Genomic DNA, 22262 nt, shown 5'->3' with positions numbered 1-22262 from the left:
TTATCAAATCTTATATTTCTTATATTACTAACGCCTTGCATTATTCATTGTCCGATGTTAAACAAGAATAATTGATTTATATTGGAAACATAACTTACTTCATTTATCATTGTTGTGCCTCGAACACTTAGGACAATAAATAGAACCCTCAATGTATGGCGCATATGTCACACATTTTCGTTAAAATATATCTTAATATCTGCTCAAATAACGTAGGTATATTCTGTGTCTTTCGCTATCATCATTTATTAATCATTATTTCGTTTCCTATGTTGTTAATCCCATATTTAGCATTGAAATCTCCCATGATGATTATTAGGTCATATGTTCGGATATTTTCAATATCTGCTTACAAAGACAAATATGTTTAACTTTCTTCTCTGATTCATTTGTTAGGGCATAACATCGGATAAATAATAATTGTATTGGTCTTCCATTAAATCTGTCCTTAGAATCTTCTCACGTTCTGGCTTCCGTTTCATTATAGATATTTCCAGATGGTTCTTCATAGCTGGACCTTCGTGGTGATGGTTGTCATGTCCATCAGATTATAGAATGGTCTGACCAGTCAGAGTTTTTAACTTTCCAAATCAAGTCCATCGGCATTCACTTATTCCTGTTGTAAATTTGCGCGTACTGAATGGTCTGTGGTTTTCCAGCAATTGATGGAGCGTTTTGTTGTCGGGTTTCTGACGCTTTTTGCTTGTAGTACCAGCTTTCGTGATGCTTTTAATGGATCTAGTAATACAGTTAGTAATGTATTAGCCTCCCTTTGACGCGACGTTCTGATGATTTCACGAGGCAAGGTTGTTGGCTTTACCACCAACCCTCACTCAGGAGGACCAGGAGACTCCTCTTTGTCTGGTCTCTTCCAACTAAGGAGTCCTGCACGGGTCGTCCAGGAGTTGTAATAACTACTGCTATCATAGTTCTGAGTCACACAGTTATGCAAGCATTATCAACTCTGCATGACTGGTAGTCGCATAAGAGTTTTAGACACAATAAAACATGACTGTGATCAAACAAAAAATAGACTTCAGGGAGATCATCCCAAGCTGAGTGGAATACATAAACATCACGCATTAAGAAACAACTCATTTCGCCCAATCTCTCTCTCTCTCTCTCTCTCTCTCTCTCTGGATTGTGTTTCACACTTGATGAGACTTTTTCCTTACAAATTTATGTTTTTCCTATCAAAGTTCACGGTATAGCGTATATGGGTATATGGTTTGATTTGGTCCTACACGAAAGGTCTCTACTAAGCAGACTTATTGGTTAAAGTACGTATAGGCTGCTATGTGGCTAAATGAGATTTATTATCAGTTCAATATTGAACATTTAGTGTCACGGGTAAATCTGTTCCAGCTTGTCATTTATGGCTATTTATGTATCAGATACAACATGGCTAACAATTAATCCATTCCTGTTGGTACATCAGGCATTTGACAAGTTATATTTTCTACCGCCCTAATGCTGACTTCTCCATTCATATATGAAAGGAGATAGACTTATCCATATAAAGGCGGTTTTATTTTCTCTAAGTGGTTTCAAGACGCAATTATGTACTTGTAATATCTGAGCTGATTTCATACACAGATGTCATTGTAGTACAGTAAAGCTGATTACATCTTGAAGTTCTTTGATTAAATACTAGTTTTATGGGCCGGTCATAAAGGCGTTCGCATTTAAACATACGTGTACTTTGCAATATATAATGTAACATCTCCCTGATGACGAATTACATTATATACCCAGGTTACCAGTTTGTGTAAACGTTTTGCTACCTACATGCATTTTTAAGTAGAACTGTTAAATAAACTTATATAATTATACACAATTATGACTAATGGACATAGTGGGGATTACCGTAAAAGGTGTATAACGTGCGATCTAGCCTGTCCAGCACAGAACCAGATTGTAACGGCATGATGTTTATACATGTCAGGGTCCATACTTGTCTCTCAAATAATGATTTGAAGCGAACAACAGCTTACACTGTTCTGCTGGCGAGTTATGACTTGACAAGTATGGGCCCACGCTCATCGTGGTTGGGTGGGTATTATAGATGGGGTAAATACGTATTATGATTCTGCTGGCAGATATGCACACGTGCTCATAGCCAGCAGAAATTTGAATAAATATAAATTCAAGTATGTGAAAGACATAGAAATGTATGTTTACCTTCTCTGTATTGTGAGAGCTGTAGAGCAAGTAACATTGCCACGTGCATTCCCCTATTTCACGGTGGCCCATTAATCTTTAAGCATAAGCTTCAAGATCAAACAAATGTTATTACTGCATGATTTAAGAATGATAGTAAAGCTTAAATATTTATGTTTAATACACTGGACATTAATAGTGGACAATTAGCATTAATTTATTCTACGGAACAGTACTGCAAACGTGTCCCAAGTAGCTTCCCGCTAACAAGTGTCAAAAGCGATTTTTTCCCCCAGGATGCATTTTGTCAATATATCAACCGAAGTTATGTTAAAAAGACAGGAATATGAAACCTACTACAATTATTCCTTAGATGTCAATGATAAACCGTTATCGTTTCAGCTTAGATTTTAAGAGATTTTGGTAAGAGGTGTAAAATGTTACAGGGTACAACAATTCAAAGAAAAGCCTAAACAGAAATTATGAATTCATTTTTGCACACAACTTCAATGCTCAGTCATCATTTTATTCAGAAAATGACACATAGCCATACGAAAAAAAGTTCGCGAAAGTCTAAAATATCAAATAGATTTTGATAGCAAATTCCCCCCTCCCCAAACAACAACTGATAACTTGTTTTTATTATTTATATTTTGCAATTTCATATGTGCAGCTTTAGAAAATAATAATGCCTACATTGTTAAACTTCTTGTCTGTATTTAAAGAACAAGCACTATGTTTGGTTCATTTCTTGAGAGCACACAAACTAAATTCATGCAAATGTGTGTTAACATTCTCTAAGTTCTTTGAGTTATTGAGCAAACGTCCTGTACCCTTAACTTCCCCAATTTTAATGGTACTCCAGTATCCCTGTGGCGGATCCACAACGCAAATGCCACCACAGCTGAGATCTACCACAAACTTGTACCCAAGCTTTTTCTCGAGTCAACTTTGCTTTCGAAAGAAGTTGCCGATAAAATATAAAATTTAATGTTTAAGCTGGCAAATGTAGTGCTTGATTGTAAAGTTATCGACCTTTTCGTCAAAATTCATCGTTAAAATAACAGAAATTATGTTTAAAAATGAGACTGTCCGTAGGGTCAAACGTTTTGTGCAGGCAGAGGCGTTGTCGAATATGTCATCATTAGCGCAGTCTGATAAACCGTAAATATTCATTTTGAGGGAAAAGGAAAGAAATTAAAAGTCCTTCAACTCAGTCTAAAAGGGACTGTAACGGGAAATTTTCGAATAGGAGGTTGGAATACTGTTCTTTAATAAAAGCTCTTAAGTGGTCGTGGGGTGGGGTGAGTACAAGGTATTGTAACATTAAAAACCTTTTATCTTCACTGTTATAGAGTCTTTATGGGGAAATTCGATAAAATATAAAAGGTTGTGTTTGTTGACAGGTATGAGCCTATCATGAGCTGAAAACTGGCGCTGAACCCCCTCAAAATCAAATCAAATTAAATCACGCAACCATACAAGCATCTGCACGGCTAACTAAACACTGTTCACAACGTCATAAAATATGTTATATCATGGCTAAACTCAGAAGATAACAAAAGAGACGGACGGACGGACTGAAGGATACACAGGATAAATTCAGCTGGATACTGTATAGAAAAGAATGACGCAGCACTTTACAGAGTTTAGCGCGAGTGTCACTTGGCACTGACACGATTGTCAAACATGGCACAGGATAAATGAAATTGATCTTAAGGTTTTTTTCATTAGAAAAAAATCTATCATAATGAAAACAGATATATGACAACATTTTACATCAAAATTCAGGAATACATTTACACATAGATATAAGCAATTCGTTAATAGCATGCTGACTGATGATTTAAGCCGTCCACTGGCTTTTATTAATTTTCTACACCTAACCATCCACCTACCAGACCCCGGGGTCTACGTTTAAACGAAGACCATACAGTTAAATTAGACGCGTTTGTAGAAAGTGACCGATGACAATGAGTCATCTTTACTACTATTTTTACTACTTAGGCTATAGTAAATGTAGTTCACCAAATAAATGTACAATGTCATAGTCGTGAAACACAGAAGAGCTGGAAAGGCTCAACACGTCTTAACACATATGCCGGGAGTTTGCATATGTATAAAAGAACGATGGATATTTGGTTGACATGCAAATGTGGTTGGACGATCAAATATGTGTCGCTTGATAGTATTGCAAAACAAAAGTATGGCAAAGGTATGAAGAAGAAAAATCGGAAAACATTAAAACCCATGACAATCGTGATTTAAATGTAGACTTAAACAAACTCACTTCTGGTTTAGAATGATATATTATCACTGTCAGTGTGTGTGTGTGTGTGTGTGTGTGTGATTTGTATTTTTAACGTAGCTTTTACAATTCTTCAGTTATATCACTACGATGTCTGCAGCGTGACAATTTTTAGTGATGTCTAGCACTGGGGCATCATGCCGCAGACACGTAGCATGATGTCCCACCCAGTCACATTATCCTGACACCAGGCCGACCAGTCTTAACACTACCCTCTTAATGCTGGGCGCCAAGCGAGGCAGATGTTAGTACCATTTTTGTAAGTCTTTGGTATGACTCGGCCGGAGATCGAACCCACAACCTCCCGCATCCGAGGTGGACACTCTAACCACTAGGCCACCGGAGCGGTTTATCACTATCAGGCTATCAAATTACAGTTTACGTGTTTACCGTAGACACTCAAAAGCTAAACCATTTCGCTGATTATGCAAGAAAAGAAACCCGATTCATGTAATTTTCTGTGACAATCAAGATGAAAATTGTCATAATGAAGAACAGAAAATCAATTTATAGCTTTTCTCTACAAAACATAACAATAAATGATTTATTTGGGACCATCTCAGTGCCAGTTCCTTCTCTCTCGAATCCTACCAGTGAGCACTTTCTCTACTTCATGAACAGTGTAACAAATGCTCAAAATAATGGTCAGATTTAGTTGTTGGGTTTTTAATTGTGTTTTAATAAAGATATGAAAACTGACCGAAAATATCTTCTCATAAGAAAGTTTTATAATAGCAGTTTACTAAATTGTGATTTCAGTTCAATGTGTAAAGAACACTGAAATGAATATGCATGATTGTTGTTAACAAGAACACTGAAATGAATACGCATGATTGTTGTTAACAAGAACACTGAAATGAATATGCACTACTTTTGCTAAGAGTAATATATATTTAATTTAGGTATATTATTCAGTCAACTTAAATAAAAAGAATACAGATACATTTTGAAAATAACACATATGTGATAAAGAAGTTTTTTGTGCAAATGGGTGAAACGAGCCATACAAACAATTGTAAAATAACAGTTTTGAAAGCCTATTGATTCCAAAATTAAACCATTTTTGTATCTCCTTACCAAAACCCCTGCAAAATTTTATTCGCGAATGGAGTGAAATTTTCTTAATATCTATATGGAAGTCAAAAGTACATACAATTAATAGGGAGTGTATGTTTCAGAGCATCTCTAAAGTAGGATTAGCAATGATAGATAATAAAACATTTATATTAGCTCTAAAAATAAATTGAATTTGTAAACTTCTTACAACTAAAAGGACATTTGTTCACTTGTTTAAATATGAAATATACAATATGAAAAACACTGACATATTAGGATACGAATATACAGATAAATTATCGAAAAAGGCGAAATATATGTTTTGGCGTGATGTTTTTTTGGGCTTGAAAACTTTACTTCAACAAAAACATACTCTCCCTCTCTCTGTCTCTCTATTCGTGTCTTTATTACCATGTAAACTTGCAAAAACGCAACCATCCCTTTTTACAACCCTTACTTTAAAATACAATATCTGTTTATGTTTTCCTCAGCCTCTTTTGACTAGATTTGTAATTACGCACTATATTACACATCCCCTCCGGGAGACCATTTGATGTTTGAGTCCAAGTTCGAGTCCATGCTAGTAGAGGATTTTGGTCAAAGTTTTAATTGAAGTTTTTCATTGTTTCAAGATTGTTCATTTTTTTAGATTCCTAAGGTTAGATTTTTAATTAATACTTGGGATTTCTCATTTTGCAGCAAAGACGGATTAATTTCTTGTCACACACTCTCTGATCTCTTGGACCTTGGGGTCATGGTCACAGATATGGAAGGTTTGTATTACTGTTTTTCTTGCAGTTTCTTATTTGTTTACAAAAATTCTTTAAGCCTAGTCTGTCGAATTTTAAAAACTCTGTTGAAGAGTTTTGAGAAGACACGGTTGAAAGATTTCCTACATTTGGTAATGGTTGTCACATGGTGGATGGTTCTCATCTGTCAAAACTAAAAGGTCCTTATTCTACAACGTTCTCTTTAAAATTTGTTGGTGATTGTTGGCTTTTTCCCCCAAAATTGAGTATTGGCTGCCATAATGGATAGAAAGTTGGAATCATTCATATAAACATGCATTGCCTCCTTGCCATTTTGCCGTTTGTCCATTTAGCAGTCGTTTATAGCAACGCTTTGTGAAAAAGTAGGGATAAAGTATGACTATTAAAATAAAAGAGACAAAGAAGACGAAAATGGGAATATTTAATAAAGAAAGTAGTATGAATTTTATGTAAATTACTAAAAAAGCAGAACTTAAAAGACATAACCTTTGTAAACCTGAAAAGCACGCTCTTACTCGCATACTAGCTAGATACTGTAAAGCATAAATGAATTATCCCTGGTATGCAAAACAGCAATTTTTATCATAGATCAAAGAAAATTCAAAAAAGTAGTGATAGAAGGGCCATTATGGAAAAAGTAGGGAAAATAAAAAGTCTGAGAAAAGGAAGGAAATGTATTACCCCCAACCCCAATACAAAATACTAGGGTCCCTGGAAAGAATAATTTTGTCATATTCAGTTGTGAATGGTCCTTATTTGCATAAATTTAAAAGGAAATTATACCAGAATTCTCTGTCGAATCTGGTCAAATTGTGTTGCCTTTTATTTTTAATTACCCCCCCCCCCCCCCAAGTAATGGCAGCCATAATGGCTGGTGCATTGGCACAATTTGTATAGACATGAATGGCATACATGCCAAAAATTATGTCTGTCCGATCTGGTCAAATTCTTTTGAGTGTTGTTTGAAAGGATATCATTACAAGACATCCTACTTTTAGCAATGGTGACAATTTCAGATAGTGAAGTCACTTGTAAAAAAAATTAAAAGCTTTCTTTCAAACTTGATTTTTGTGAAGAAGTTGATACTATCAATTACTGACAAATGATGCATGATACATAATAGACAATGAATGCAACATTCTGGGCCACATGATAGACAACGAATGCAATATTCTGGACCACATGATAGACAATGAATGAAATATTCTAGACCACATGATAGAGAAGGAATGCAATATTCTGGGCCACATGATAGACAATGAATGCAGTATTCTGGACCACATGACAGTTGTTGTAGGGTTTTAACGCCATTTTTCAGCACACGATAGGCTATAGATGGCGGCCAGTATTAATGGTGGAGGAAGAACCCGAGAAAACCCCGGAAAGAACCACCGACCCTCGAGAAGCTACTGGCAAGCTTTCTCACATACCCACATTGGCCGAATCCGAGACTCGAACCTACGCAGACAGAGGTGAGATGGCAGTGATTCGTAACGGAGAGCGCTTTAGACCACTCGGCCACTCGGGACCCCTCCCACATGACAGACAATGAATGCAATTTTCTGGACCACATGACAGACAATGAATGCAATATTCTGGGCCACATGATAGACAATGAATGAAATATTCTGGACCACATGACAGACAATTAATGCAATATTCTGGACCACAAGACAGACAATGAATGCAATATTCTGGGCCACATGGTAGACAATTAATGCAATATTATGGGCCACATGACAATGAATGCAATATTCTGGGCCACATGAAAGACAATTAATGCAATATTATGGGCCACATGACAATGAATGCAATATTCTGGACCACATGATAGACAATTAATTAAATATTCTGGGCCACATGATAGACAATTAATGCAATATTCTGGGCCACCATAAGCTCATTTGGCCTTTTTGTCAGGTGAACTAAATATAAAAACCCCAAATAAGAATGAAGAATTTGCAATTCAAACAAGTTTTATTATTTTTACAAATACATTCAGTTAAAAGGAAACATTGCACATATCCTGCAAGTAGAAATAATACAATAATAATAATTATATTTTCATACTAAGAAAGAAATCATGATAAAAATTAAAAAAAATTAAACAGAATTATCTCTGTAGTCTGTTGATATGCTAGGTTATGATATGAATTCCTCTTTCTTTCTATTTTAACCATATCAGGTGGATGAGGGTCTATGTAGTGTGGTGCTCTAACCTTTCATCATCTCATTATAAAGATGGAAAATCAGGGTCTCTGATTAAAGGTCAGAATATCATCAAACAAATCAAGAAACTTCTACAAGGATCAGTTGTACTTTTCTAGTAGAAGAATATACCTGGCCCATTTACTTATCTTTCCAAATTCCTATGAATCAAGTTTTTCATTCCACTGCAACTTTGATGAATTACTTGTTAGGAAATGGGAGAAAATAAGCTCTCAGGCACTGAATAAGACATAGAAAGTAACACTGCACATCTATATAGTGTTACCTACGGTATGCTGTATATTATTTAAACCAAGCTCTCTTACCATATATACTCGCATATAACTCAAGTCCAATTGTGAACATCACAACCAAGGATCTGTTGTCACATAATGTGCCAGCAAATCAGGTATATACTGCTTGTTGTACTGATTATTCCTAATATACTGCAGTGACACAGATCTGAGGGCTCATTATGTGACACCAGATCCGGGCCTGTTCAGTTTGCAGTTGGGTTTGACTTATAAATGATTACAGATGGTATCTGCCTTAAATTCCCCAAATTGCCATCAAAATTCCCTCACTAGTCAAAACTTGTCTATTCCAGTCATGATTAGCAGTGGCTTTCAAAAGCCCCCAATAGTCCACTGCCGTAGTACTGGTAATATTCACATACTACTTCATATGACTCTATAAACAAAAGTGCAACAGGAAATGACCTAATTGCAACTACAGGCAAGAGAAACCAAGTTCAATACAAAAAATAAATGACTGAATCATGAAATATCAGTCAAAGTGACCTGGTTTTCAAGGATGGTTGTAGTACTACTCATGAAACCAAGTCATGTTACACTACAAGTAAAAGAGTCTCAGAAAATGACCTGAATGCAAATACTAACCTTAGTGTTGATGCCAGACAGACAAATGGATAGAAAGATTAAAAAATATCATTAATCAAAAAGCTGGGATTGCTTTACAATCCAGCCAAACATAACTATTCAAAATAAAAATAAAAGATCAGTGACCAACATTGGCAATTGAGAAGTTGCATCTAACAACATCAATAACATAACAAATCTGATTAAATGAAAAAGCAAATTAAACATTCCAGGGCCCCGGATGGCCAAGTGGGCTAAAATGCTTACCATTACTGATCAATGCCAACTCACCTGTCTGTGTTGATTCGAGTTTTAGGCTAAGCCAATGTGAGTGCATGAGAAAGCTTGCCAGTAGATTCCCGTGGGCTGGTGGTTCTTCCTGGGATCTTTCTTCATGTGTCATACTGGTCACCATATATAACCTAGTGTGCTTAAAAATGGCATTAAACCCCACCACACAACAACTCACTTAAAATGACCCAAATACTGGTAATATCATGATCTTGTTCAGAAAACAAACAATACTGAATTTGGATGTTGCATTAACAATGAAAAAGTACCATATGATTACTTGGGCAACTCAAGAAAGAAGTGTCTTGCTCCACACATGCCAAGAAGTATCAAGTTATAAAATGCCCCCAAAAAATAAAGTGAAACACAGGTAAGCCTGATATAGCTCACCTGGTTGGTATCTGTCTAATAGTCCAATGCTGATGGACTGACAGATGATTTCTGTAACAGTTTCTTCCAGTGCTTTTGATTGTTTAAAGATTTATCTTTCTTGCAATTTGATCCATATCTTATGGCACATCAACATTGTATTTTCAATACTGAAAGGTTTTCATGCCCAGATGCTTTCTATCAAAACTTTTCTGATTCTGTTTAACTGTCTTTTCTTTGAGTTGAAGATTTATACATGCTTGCCTATTTGTAGCAATACAGACGTTTTTGACTGGCATCATCTATATATAAAATTTAGATGCCTTATGGGTAGCGTAGTTAATGTTAAATCTTGAAAAATTTCTGCTGAGTGGTTTTAATTTGCTGTCAAAAAGCTTTGAGTTTTTGTGATGGCAGCTATATTTCATGGTTGATAAGTATCACTTGTGTATTGTTTTGGGGTCGTTTCTCAGAAGTAATTTACGAATTTGTTTATTGTTTTGGTAATGGCAGCTAGATTTAATGGCAGATCAGCATCATTTATACAAACTTTCAATCCCTTTATGCTGCAGTACTTTGTCAAATTTGGTCTACTTGAAAAAAGTTGTTTTCTACTTCTAGTAACAGTGGCCATATTTGATAGTGGTTGGGTGAAAGCAATGTACAAATCTCAATGCCTTTAGGCCAGAATGCTGTCTAATTTGGTTGAATTCTGTTAAGCATTTTCTGAGAAGTTAGTTTTTCTAATTTTAGTAATGGTGGCAATCTTTGCTTGCGGATCAGCATAATCTGTACAAAAAAAACTGACAGATTTATGCAAGAAGGCTTTCCATCAAATTTCATCTAATTCTGAGCAGTTTTTGATAGGTCATATTTAAAGGTTTACTTTCTTTAGTAATGGTGGCTATATTTAATGGTGGATTGACAATTGGCATCATTTATATACAAAATCTGAGTCCCCTTATGCTTGGATTTTATGACACATTCTGTTAACATTTTTTTGAGAAGTCGTTTAAAGGTTTTCTGTTTTGTAATGGTGGTAAATTTGATTGCAGATTGACATGTAAAACTTTTAAGCCCTTTAAGCCAGGATGTTTTATGTCAAATCTGGTCAAATTCAGTAATTTAATGGTTTTTCTATTCTTGGTAATGGTGGCCATATTGGATTGTAGATTTACATTACTTGTACTAAATATGAACTTTATATTGTGTTTGGCTTGGTGCTATTTGGTATAGCATCACAAGTAGGTTATTTAGTGCAGAAGTATCTGGAGTAAAGTGCTGGCAAGGCAACAAAGACACAACATGGCAGCTGACCCAGGATTATCTTATGGCAGGATTTAAACCTGCACTCTTCTGGTCATGAACCTGACATGCTAACCACTGAGCAACTGCAGCTTTAGATGCTGTATGTCAAATCTGGTCAAATTCAACTAATGTCTTTACAAAAAAAGTAATTTAATAGCTTTTATATTTTTGTAATGGTAGGCATATTTGATGACAGAGTGATATTATTTATATAAATTTAAAAGCCATTAAACCAGGACGTTTCATTTCAAACGTGGTAAATGTCCATTAGGAGACTTTGAAAATAAGACATCTGAAGTTTTTTATTTTGATTTTACAGTAGCCATTATTGGATAGTGTATCTGAATTATGTGCAAATTTGATGCCAGAATGATCCCAAAGAAATCTGGTTCATATTGGTCCAATGGTTCTTGTAAGTTGAAAATGCGGATGAACAATAGATGGATGGACTGAAAACATAGGCTGCACAATGGATGCTGGGTAATACCATAAGCAAACTTGGCCTTACAGACAGGTGAGCTGAAAATGCTTATGTACAAGGTAAATAGGATGAGATTTGTTTTCACAAAGTAAACAAATGCATCTTGTTGGCTGTATTGGGTTTGCCTTTTAGCTCACATCACAGCTGGATGCAGCTGATAAAAACATGGGGTTTCATATTTCATGAAAAATATGTATCTGTTACAGAAAAATGCTATCAAAGACAAATACAGTAATTAACAGGTGTCATCTTAAACAATAAAATCAAACAATTAAACCAGCACAAAGGCATATGAACCCTGAACTCAAACTACTACTAGAAGAAGCTGAAAACAGAAAGGGGTGATTGGGCATTTGTTCCACAGCCCTTATCCAGGGTGAGGATCTGCACACTCTTTCCAAATGGTATGCTTCTAGCAAACTGCACATAAGAAAACTTCTAAACCCACCCGTATTCATTGTAAACTTGGCATGTCTTAACTTATCATAACTCACTACAAGCTTGTCTTCTAATCTGTGTTTTGTAACAATTAATCTTGCACAATTATGTGCATTAGTACACATTAGCAAAGTGGTCTAATTTCAAATGTTTCATAAACAAGCATATCAATATTCAAATGACACAGTTCTAAAAATCAAAATAACCTACAGGTCCAAAAAGTCTCTATTTTCTCTTCTTGAGAATCTCAGAGTTTTGATCATTCATTAAAAACCAAAATACAATAAAGCTACTCTGTAATATCTATTCTTATGAGAAATAGGACATAATGTTTTCTTAAATAAAAATAAAAATGAAACTAGACAAGGAAATTAAGAAATAAAGCCAATTTCACAAGACCCCCATATCAATAACCTAATTCAACTTTAGTTTTGAATGTTCATATCTGAACCATTTAAAGGTACACATACAGTGGAACTTCTGATGATTAAATATCATAATATCTTAAATTTTAGATGACTTTAATAATATCTTTATTTAAAAAAAAGAATTTTAATTAATTAGATAACAGTTTCAAGAATAATTGAAAAACAAATATCAAATATGCTATATACTTTTTCATCAACAATGTATTTTACACTCAATATTCCATCCTGTTTGTGAAAGTACATCATTTTTAGAAATAGCACTCCAGCTAAATTGTCATCATTCACATGTGGGGCACTCAGGCTGAAGTGATATCTGCCATATATCACAGAAAAACTGAGATCAAAAGAAAACGGGTGAATACCAAAAATCTATCTGATAACTCATACTAAAGGTAGGTAAATCTTCAATTGTGTTGAAAATGAATTAATCTTGTTTAGAAATCTCAAGTACTTTTAAATTATCTTTAAAAACTGACCAAATATCAATAAATGTCATTTAAAATTTTTTACCACATTTCTTAATTATCAATTAGTCCAAAACTACTATCCATATTTAATCTTCAATCAAAAGAAATTCTATCAATACAAAGGCACCTATCATAATATATCTATGTTTAGAACAATCTCAAGAGTTATGTTTTCAGTTTCTCTGATTAGCTAATCCAAAGTGGGTTATAGCTAAAGTCGTGCAATAAACAATATCCAATATAGGTGACTGGTACGTGAGCTAGGTGACTGGTGTATCAGTATATGTTTTCAAACAGATACCGATGTCATGAGAGAGAGAGTGTGTGTGTGTGTGTGTGTGATTTGGATTTTTAACAAAGCTTTAACAGTTTTTTAGTCATATTGCTACAAAGTCTGCAGTGTGGCAGTTTGTAGTAATGTCTAGCACTGGGGCATCATGCTGCACATTATCCTGACACCACGCAGACCAGTCCTAGCACTAACCTCTTAATGATGAGCACCAAGTGAGGCAGTGGTTAGTACCGTTTTTATAAGTCTTTGGTATGACTCAGCCTGGGTTCAAATTCGCAACCGGAGCGGTCTGTAATGAGAATAATTTGGAAACTGATCACACTGACTCTACTGACACCAGAATGTAAAGAATATCAATTTTTTTTTATAAAAAAACTGTTTTATTAGTACCAGCAGATTAAATAAAAATGAAATTAAATGGATCTACAAACTGAAACTTGATGACTTTTGGGTTAAGGCTACTTTAAAACTTCCATAATGATGCTCTGTGATATGTCTGAAGAAACAATTTCTTAAAGTTAGGGACAGTCAAAGGTGTTTAGAATTCACTGTACAGAGTAGAAGCATACCAGGCATTATAAAAAGAGATGTAAATATGGCAGAAGTATATTGAAAATGAAAGTCTTGAGTTTTTAGGGGGTTTATTTCTCTCAGATTTTACTGCTTTATTTACATTTGTCTGAAATAGACATGTACATAATATATGAAGAGCACTAGGTCCCTAATTAGATATCAGACAAGTTCAATCACTCTAAATAACTCACAGTGCCATTAGGTCCCTAATTAGATATCAGACAAGTTCAATCACTCTAAATAACTCACAGTGCCATTAGGTCCCTAATTAGATATCAGACAAGTTCAATCACTCTAAATAACTCACAGTGCCATTAGGTCCCTAATTAGATATCAGACAAGTTCAATCACTCTAAATAACTCACAGTGCCATTAGGTCCCTAATTAGATATCAGACAAGTTCAATCACTCTAAATAACTCACAGTGCCACTAGGTCCCTAATTAGATATCAGACAAGTTCAATCACTCTAAATAACTCACAGTGCCATTAGGTCCCTAATTAGATATCAGACAAGTTCAATCACTCTAAATAACTCACAGTGCCATTAGGTCCCTAATTAGATATCAGACAAGTTCAATCACTCTAAATAACTCACAGTGCCATTAGGTCCCTAATTAGATATCAGACAAGTTCAATCACTCTAAATAACTCACAGTGCCATTAGGTCCCTAATTAGATATCAGACAAGTTCAATCACTCTAAATAACTCACAGTGCCATTAGGTCCCTAATTAGATATCAGACAAGTTCAATCACTCTAAATAACTCACAGTGCCATTAGGTCCCTAATTAGATATCAGACAAGTTCAATCACTCTAAATAACTCACAGTGCCATTAGGTCCCTAATTAGATATCAGACAAGTTCAATCACTCTAAATAACTCACAGTGCCATTAGGTCCCTAATTAGATATCAGACAAGTTCAATCACTCTAAATAACTCACAGTGCCATTAGGTCCCTAATTAGATATCAGACAAGTTCAATCACTCTAAATAACTCACAGTACCAAAACTCTGTCTGTCAACACTTACATATGACCAAAAAAAAAAAATGAAATGCACAAATGAAGTTTGCATTACACAACTAAAAGAAAAGACACAAAAGCAAATTGTCAACAATCTGTATTACTCAAAGTAATAAATGCAAAGTTCATTTACTAAAAACTAAAGTGCTGTCAAGTAATCATCTCAGATGAAAAGAATGATACCCAAACATGGTCAATTCAAAGGTTTATCTTTAGTATCGATAAATATTTAATTTAAGAATTAAAGTAAACAAGAAACAAAAAAAATCTTATACAATCAATGAAATGGTTCTTCCACAAATTTAAATCTCATTATGATATGCAAAGATAACAAGCAATTTTTAGAGAAAAAAATAATAAATGCAGTATCATATTTGCAGGGATTTATTTTTGAAAGCAAAATCATGTCTCGCCTATCTCTCCACCATGATAATTATTGTCATTCTGTGACACTGACACTAGCACTTAATAGATGTAAAGGAAAATCTAGCAAGGAGAATAAAATCAAATTTTGCTCTGAATGTGAAATAGAAAAGTTCCTGAATTTAAAATCTGGAATATAGTCTTCCTCTCATTAGATCAAAACAGTTCAGTCAATTTAAGAAGCATACCAAAAGCTTCATCTTTACAACAACAACAAAAAATAAAATAGAAAGTTAGACAATTGTCAAATACATTTTAGTCACAAGGCATAAAGCCCAAAAAGTTCAAGATCTGTGTTTGTAAAAACAATGTAAGCCACATATATTTCCATCAATAAAATTTTAAAACTGTATAGAAATTGCTATAATGGCATGAAAATCTAATAATCATGCTCACATGCCTAGAAAGAAGTGCCAAATTTTGTTTGTCTACCATAAGTGGCTTTTGATTAACATTACCTACAAGGTTTTGACAAAAATGTCTAAAACTAAAATGTTAATAAGCAGGTAAAGTATGCTTTAACTTAATTTGTCTACCTCAAGTAATGTTTGCTAAAACATGCTTATAAGGTTTTAGCCAAAAAAAGGACTAAAAATCTAATTAGCTCATCTAGAAAGAAATACAAATAAACCTGCCAATATTCATTTTCTTGACCTCATTTTTGCTTAATGATGCTTACAAGAGTATCTGTCAAAATATCCCAAAGGAGAAAGAAAAAAAAGAAATCAGTAAATTCATTTTAGAGCAAAATTGCTAAAATGAACTGAAAAATCAATCAGGTCATCTACATATTAATACTAATATGTATACCAAATTACATTGGTCTACCTTAATAGATTATTTCTTAATCATGATTTCAAGGTTTGGTCTGAAAGGTTTAAGTTTGATAAGTTCAAGAATATGTTTTTAAAAAAAACATGCTGCAATCACCAGAAATTCTAATTGGGTCCTGTACATATAAATACAAATAGGCATAACCAATTTTTCATCTACCTGAAGTAATTTTTGCTTTAATGTACTTGCAAAGTCTTTTTTTAAATGTCAGTCACCAGAACCTAATCAAGTCTTGGTAACCATACAGAGTATCTAACATCCAATATCAATATTAGTTTGATTTGGCTCAACAATTTTTTACTAACCTTGTGTACAAGAAAGTGTGATTGATAGACAGACAGATGGCTCAACAGACAGCATATAACCAAAGTCTCCCTTCCTATGGGTTGCATGAATTAACATAATCATGAAATTAACAATAACAAAAATGGCTCAGTAAACATTTGGTACGGTTAATCACACAAACACAACTCACTTGTTTTATTTCATTTTAAATCAGCAATCAGTTCAAAGTAAAGATGTAAAAATACTTTATTTCTGATATTCATTTTAATGCGAGGCATTACTGTTATCTTAAGAGGCAAGTAATAACACCATGTTTTGTGTATAAAAAAAATACTTAAAAGATTCATCTGCCAAATTTGCTATTGATCATCACTTGACTATTTAATCTGAAAAATTTAAAAGCTGAGCAAAGATTCTCTTGATCCCATGTTATAGCAAGTAAATATTTTTTTTTAACCACCACTTTAAAGCTAAATACAACTGCAATGATGCAATGATACTAATAAGCATGTATGGAAAAAAAGAAGCTTATGATTAAAGAAGGAATGATGGGTGAATGTTGATTGAATGGGTAAACCAGAAAGAATAGGTATAAATAAATTTCACTTCCTGACAGAATGAAATCATAGAACATTACAAACCAAGACATTAATTGTTGGAAAATATTTAAAATGCAAGTAAGAGTAGATTTTTGATTGGGCGTTATGTTTTGGAAGAATAAGATCTTTGCAATTTATTTGAACATCATCTATATTTTGGATGAAATGAAAGAAATTATAGCCTCAATTCCTTTTCCACTTTGATTCCCAAGCTTATCGTAGTAATCTCTCAATCAGTGAACTTTGATTCCCAAGCTTATCGTAGTAATCTCTCAATCAGTGAACTTTGATTCCCAAGCTTATCATAGTAATCTCTCAATCAGTGAACTTTGATTCCCAAGCTTATCATAGTAATCTCTCAATCAGTGAACTTTGATTCCCAAGTTTATCATAGTAATCTCTCAATCAGTGAACTTTGATTCCCAAGCTTATCGTAGTAATCTCTCAATCAGTGAACTTTGATTCCCAAGCTTATCGTAGTAATCTCTCAATCAGTGAACTTTGATTCCCAAGCTTATCGTAGTAATCTCTCAATCAGTGAACTTTGATTCCCAAGCTTATCATAGTAATCTCTCAATCAGTGAACTTTGATTCCCAAGCTTATCGTAGTAATCTCTCAATCAGTGAACTTTGATTCCCAAGCTTATCATAGTAATCTCTCAATCAGTGAACTTTGATTCCCAAGCTTATCATAGTAATCTCTCAATCAGTGAACTTTGATTCCCAAGCTTATCATAGTAATCTCTCAATCAGTGAACTTTGATTCCCAAGCTTATCATAGTAATCTCTCAATCAGTGAACTTTGATTCCCAAGCTTATCATAGTAATCTCTCAATCAGTGAACTTTGATTCCCAAGCTTATCATAGTAATCTCTCAATCAGTGAACTTTGATTCCCAAGCTTATCGTAGTAATCTCTCAATCAGTGAACTTTGATTCCCAAGCTTATCGTAGCAATCTCTCAATCAGTGAACTTTGATTCCCAAGCTTATCGTAGCAATCTCTCAATCAGTGAACTTTGATTCCCAAGCTTATCATAGGAATCTCTCAATCAGTGAACTTTGATTCCCAAGCTTATCGTAGTAATCTCTCAATCAGTGAACTTTGATTCCCAAGCTTATCATGGTAATCTCTCAATCAGTGAACTTTGATTCCCAAGCTTATCATAGTAATCTCTCAATCAGTGAACTTTGATTCCCAAGCTTATCGTAGTAATCTCTCAATCAGTGAACTTTGATTCCCAAGCTTATCATGGTAATCTCTCAATCAGTGAACTTTGATTCCCAAGCTTATCATAGTAATCTCTCAATCAGTGAAAGATTCTACAGAGTGCAATGATGTATTTATATGCAGCTAAAACTTTACCACAAAACTCTGACATTAAAAGGTAATACCCATTTCCCACCATGCTTTGCATCTGAGCTAAAAACTATAGATATGATGAGTAATGAACAGGCATACAAATAAAAAAAAATCACTATTTGTGACCAGAGCTGGTAACTTGCATGTATGTCATGGAAAAATTGGTTACAAATAATAAAACAATGAAATAATATTTAAAAAACAGAGCTTGCTGCAAATGTGCAAGAAAACAATGATTCCAAATTAACATGAACAAACTACTTGGTACTTGTTTTAATTAAGATATCATGACTTAACAAGAACAGTTGAAATTTTTGGCATCATACATCTTTACAAACTTTCCTGCCTGCCATACATTTTTAAGCCCATTTTCACACCAAAAGCAAGCTTTTATTCCCTATTAATTCAATAATCTCCACTGTCTGAAACAAAGGTTTAAAAGTGAGATACAAAAGCAAAATTTAAGACTGACATTCAAGTTGACAGTATGCACACATATATCAGTAATTAAGCTAAGCATACTGAATGTAACATATATATAATTTTCTCATTTTGGTTTTACACAGCAGTCAATAAATATTAATTATTTTCCAAAAGAAAGATGCAAGCAGTAGTTTCCCCTCAAGATGCAAGAATTTTAAAACTCATTGATTGACAGTTTTGGAGAGATATCATTTTAAATATTGAAGATTTTAAATACTGTTGAAATGGTTCTTGAAAAAGCAAAAGTTAACAGTTGTATTATGTCTAACAAAGGGTGGTTTATTGATTCATGTGTGGCAATACATTCTCAAAATGGTTAAGGAGTGGTTTCCCTCTGGACTGTCTGACAGTCTGCCAGCACACTCTGAATATGAATTATTACCCTGCATATTCTACAATCAAAGAAGCAAAAATATCTGAGCAAAGTCTCATGAGATATTTTGTTTTGATTGCAGACCCCTTCCAAAAATTAACAAAGATAACAAATTTGGAAAATCTTATGATGGTATAAAAATCTAATCTGGTCATCATATAAATACAAGGATGCATACCAAATAAACTTGACCAGCTTTAACTCAATCATGCTACGAAGACTTTCTAAAAAGATTCCAAAATGTATAAAAAACTAAACAACTGCTGCAAAGACCTGAAAGTCTGATCAGGTTATCTATTTATGGCAACAACAAAGTGTTTTAAATTTTATGACTCTAAATTTATGTATTACTGCACTAAAGCAGATTCGGGATTAAAAACACATACACACACACACATTGACTTATTGATGTACAGAATGGCTGCAACAAAACAACATGCTCTCTCTGTTATAGCAGTTGAGCCAAAAATAGGCAGAGTTGATCTCCTTTAATTAGTGTAAGATTTCTCTGTATGCAGTTTTTTCTTCTGAATTTACTACTCTCTGAACCTCAATCACATGTAACGAAATATCTGTGGATGCATGAAAATCAAGTGAAAACAATTTGACATAAGTGTAACAAAACCTGTAGTCTTCATTATTACTAAGCCCTTACTGATGATGAAAGAGTTTGATTTCAAGATTTTGTACAAAGATCAAGGGCTAACTTAAGAGACATTTTGCATCTGAGCAATGAGACCTTTTAAGTCAGGGGTGTCAAAAATATTAGACCAGCCCACAGACCTGGTCAAGGGTGTCAAACATATTAGACCAGCCCACAGACCAGGTCAGGGGTGTCAAACATGTTAGACCAGCCCACAGACCAGGTCAGGGGTGTCAAACATATTAGACCAGCCCAAAGACCAGGTCAGGGGTGTCAAACATGTTAGACCAGCCCACAGACCAGGTCAGGGGTGTCAAACATGTTAGACCAGCCCACAGACCAGGTCAAGGGTGTCAAAAATATTTGACCAGCCCAAAGACCAGGTCAGGGGTGTCAAACATATTAGACCAGCCCACAGTCCAGGTCAGGGGTGTCAAAACTATTAGACCAGCCCAAAGACCAGGTATCTTGTAAGTGTAAAACTGTATGTGTATCATAGTTCATGATACACAAGTCCTGAGTGAAGAACATTTTTATCAAATCTGACCAGCCATAGCACCCCAGACTCCCCTGATTTATGTGATTATCAAGTTTTTACAAGTATTTTACCATTGCACTTGTTGAGGTTGAAACCCACTGGCACAAAGCTAGCATTTGGTATTATGGGAATATGTCTGTTATTACATGAGTTTCTAATTCATATGACATAGTGCTTTTGCATAATACAAGAATGCCGCTGATGAACCAATAATGTGGATAACCAGTTTTACATTTTATTTTCATTCATTTGGAGTTAATTACTACATTTGTTTGCTGAAGCATAAGTCATCTAGTCATTGTTCCCTAATGAAAGCTGTACCCCTAAAAATGAAAAATTCCCCGTATGTTGTTGTTGTTGTTGTTCTAGGGTTTAACGCCATTTTTCAGCACACGATAGGCTATACATGGTGGCCAGTATAACTGGTGGAGGAAGAACCTTGGAAAACCCAGGGAAGAACTACCGACCCACGAGAAGCTACTGGCAGGCTTTCCCACGTACCCACGCTAGCCGAGCCTCGGACTTGAACCCATGCAGACAGAGGTGAGATGGCAGTGATCCAGAATGGTGAGCGCTTTAGACCACTCAGCCACTCGGCCCCCCCTCCCCCGTATGTAAATCTCAGAGCATGAATTCACCCTCTGTATGGGAATAGGAAGAAGCACTATGTATGTATTAAGAAAGAGAAAGTGTGCAAGGCTTCAGTACACTATTCTAAGCAGATGTACATCTTCACTTTTGATGATGCCATCATAAATCCAAGAGTTTTATTTAGTTCAATATGCTTCAATTTCTCAAAATTAAAAGGAATACATATTAACAATGTTGTGATATAACACTATAATAAATTATCCATCCAATGTTTAGAGTTATCTCCCTCTTCAATGGAGTCACAGTCCTCAAATTGGTCCTCTTCTATTGGATAGGTGTTGGGTTGTTTTCTATACGGATATTCATGAATGTCAGAAGGGATGAAACTGAACTGAACGTCAGAACTGTTTTGATAATAAGCAGACTGAGGGTGGCAGTAAACTGGGATTGGATACGAATCTGCAATGGAAAAGAATAAATTCCCTTCAATGAATCTAAGTATTTAAAAATATGTCACACACACCTTCAGAAAACTCAGGAATACATAATTTTACACCAATCTAAATGTTCAAGAAACTGTGTAACATTGAACTTATTGTACTCTTTTGAAGCAGGGAATGATTCCTGCAAACCACCAGTGAATTTATTCATTTTTGTGGGTATAATTTCTCATGGTTTTTAAAGGGAAGACATTTTTATTGGTACAAACATTCCTGGATATGCCTCTAACTGGAGGAGGAAAGGGTCCTTTATTAATTGAGCCTCAGTGGTTCTTTGGTTAAATATTCCATTGAGACAATGTAGTTCAGTGGTTAGCATGTAAAACCTGTGACCAAAAGGGTGCCAATTTGAATCCTATGATTGAATCAGCTCTGTTGGCTACTGCAATGTGTCTGTGGACAAGATACTTTATGATAATTACCTAAGTACTAATTAACCTACTACAATTACCACTGTACTAAAAACCTCCTTGTACTGCTGCTTTGGAAAACATAACCAAAACAATCATTTTCCTAAACACATTGATCTCCTTTCATCAATAAATATTTTTGTTCAAAATCAAGCCACCTGAAACAGTA

General features: G+C 34.7%; 1 protein-coding gene across 1 annotated transcript in view; it reads right to left on the bottom strand.

Moving 5' to 3' along the window:
- Nucleotides 1-18277: 18277 nt before the first annotated feature.
- LOC149802625 (uncharacterized) overlaps nucleotides 18278-22262 on the bottom strand; it is a 50714-nt gene continuing 46729 nt past the window's right edge. The window contains exon 8 of the mRNA XM_089951946.1: nucleotides 18278-21642. Within this exon, the coding sequence (XP_089808072.1) occupies nucleotides 21431-21642 (212 nt within the window). The 3' untranslated portion in view covers nucleotides 18278-21430. The remainder of the gene's footprint in view (nucleotides 21643-22262) is intronic.

The sequence above is a fragment of the Sinohyriopsis cumingii genome, chromosome 3, assembly GCF_028554795.1.
Source record: "Sinohyriopsis cumingii isolate HCF-2022 chromosome 3, ASM2855479v2, whole genome shotgun sequence".
Taxonomy (NCBI): Eukaryota; Metazoa; Mollusca; class Bivalvia; order Unionida; family Unionidae; genus Sinohyriopsis; species Sinohyriopsis cumingii.
The sequence above is the reverse complement of the archived record's forward strand: the minus strand, read 5'-3'. Positions and strand labels throughout refer to the sequence as shown.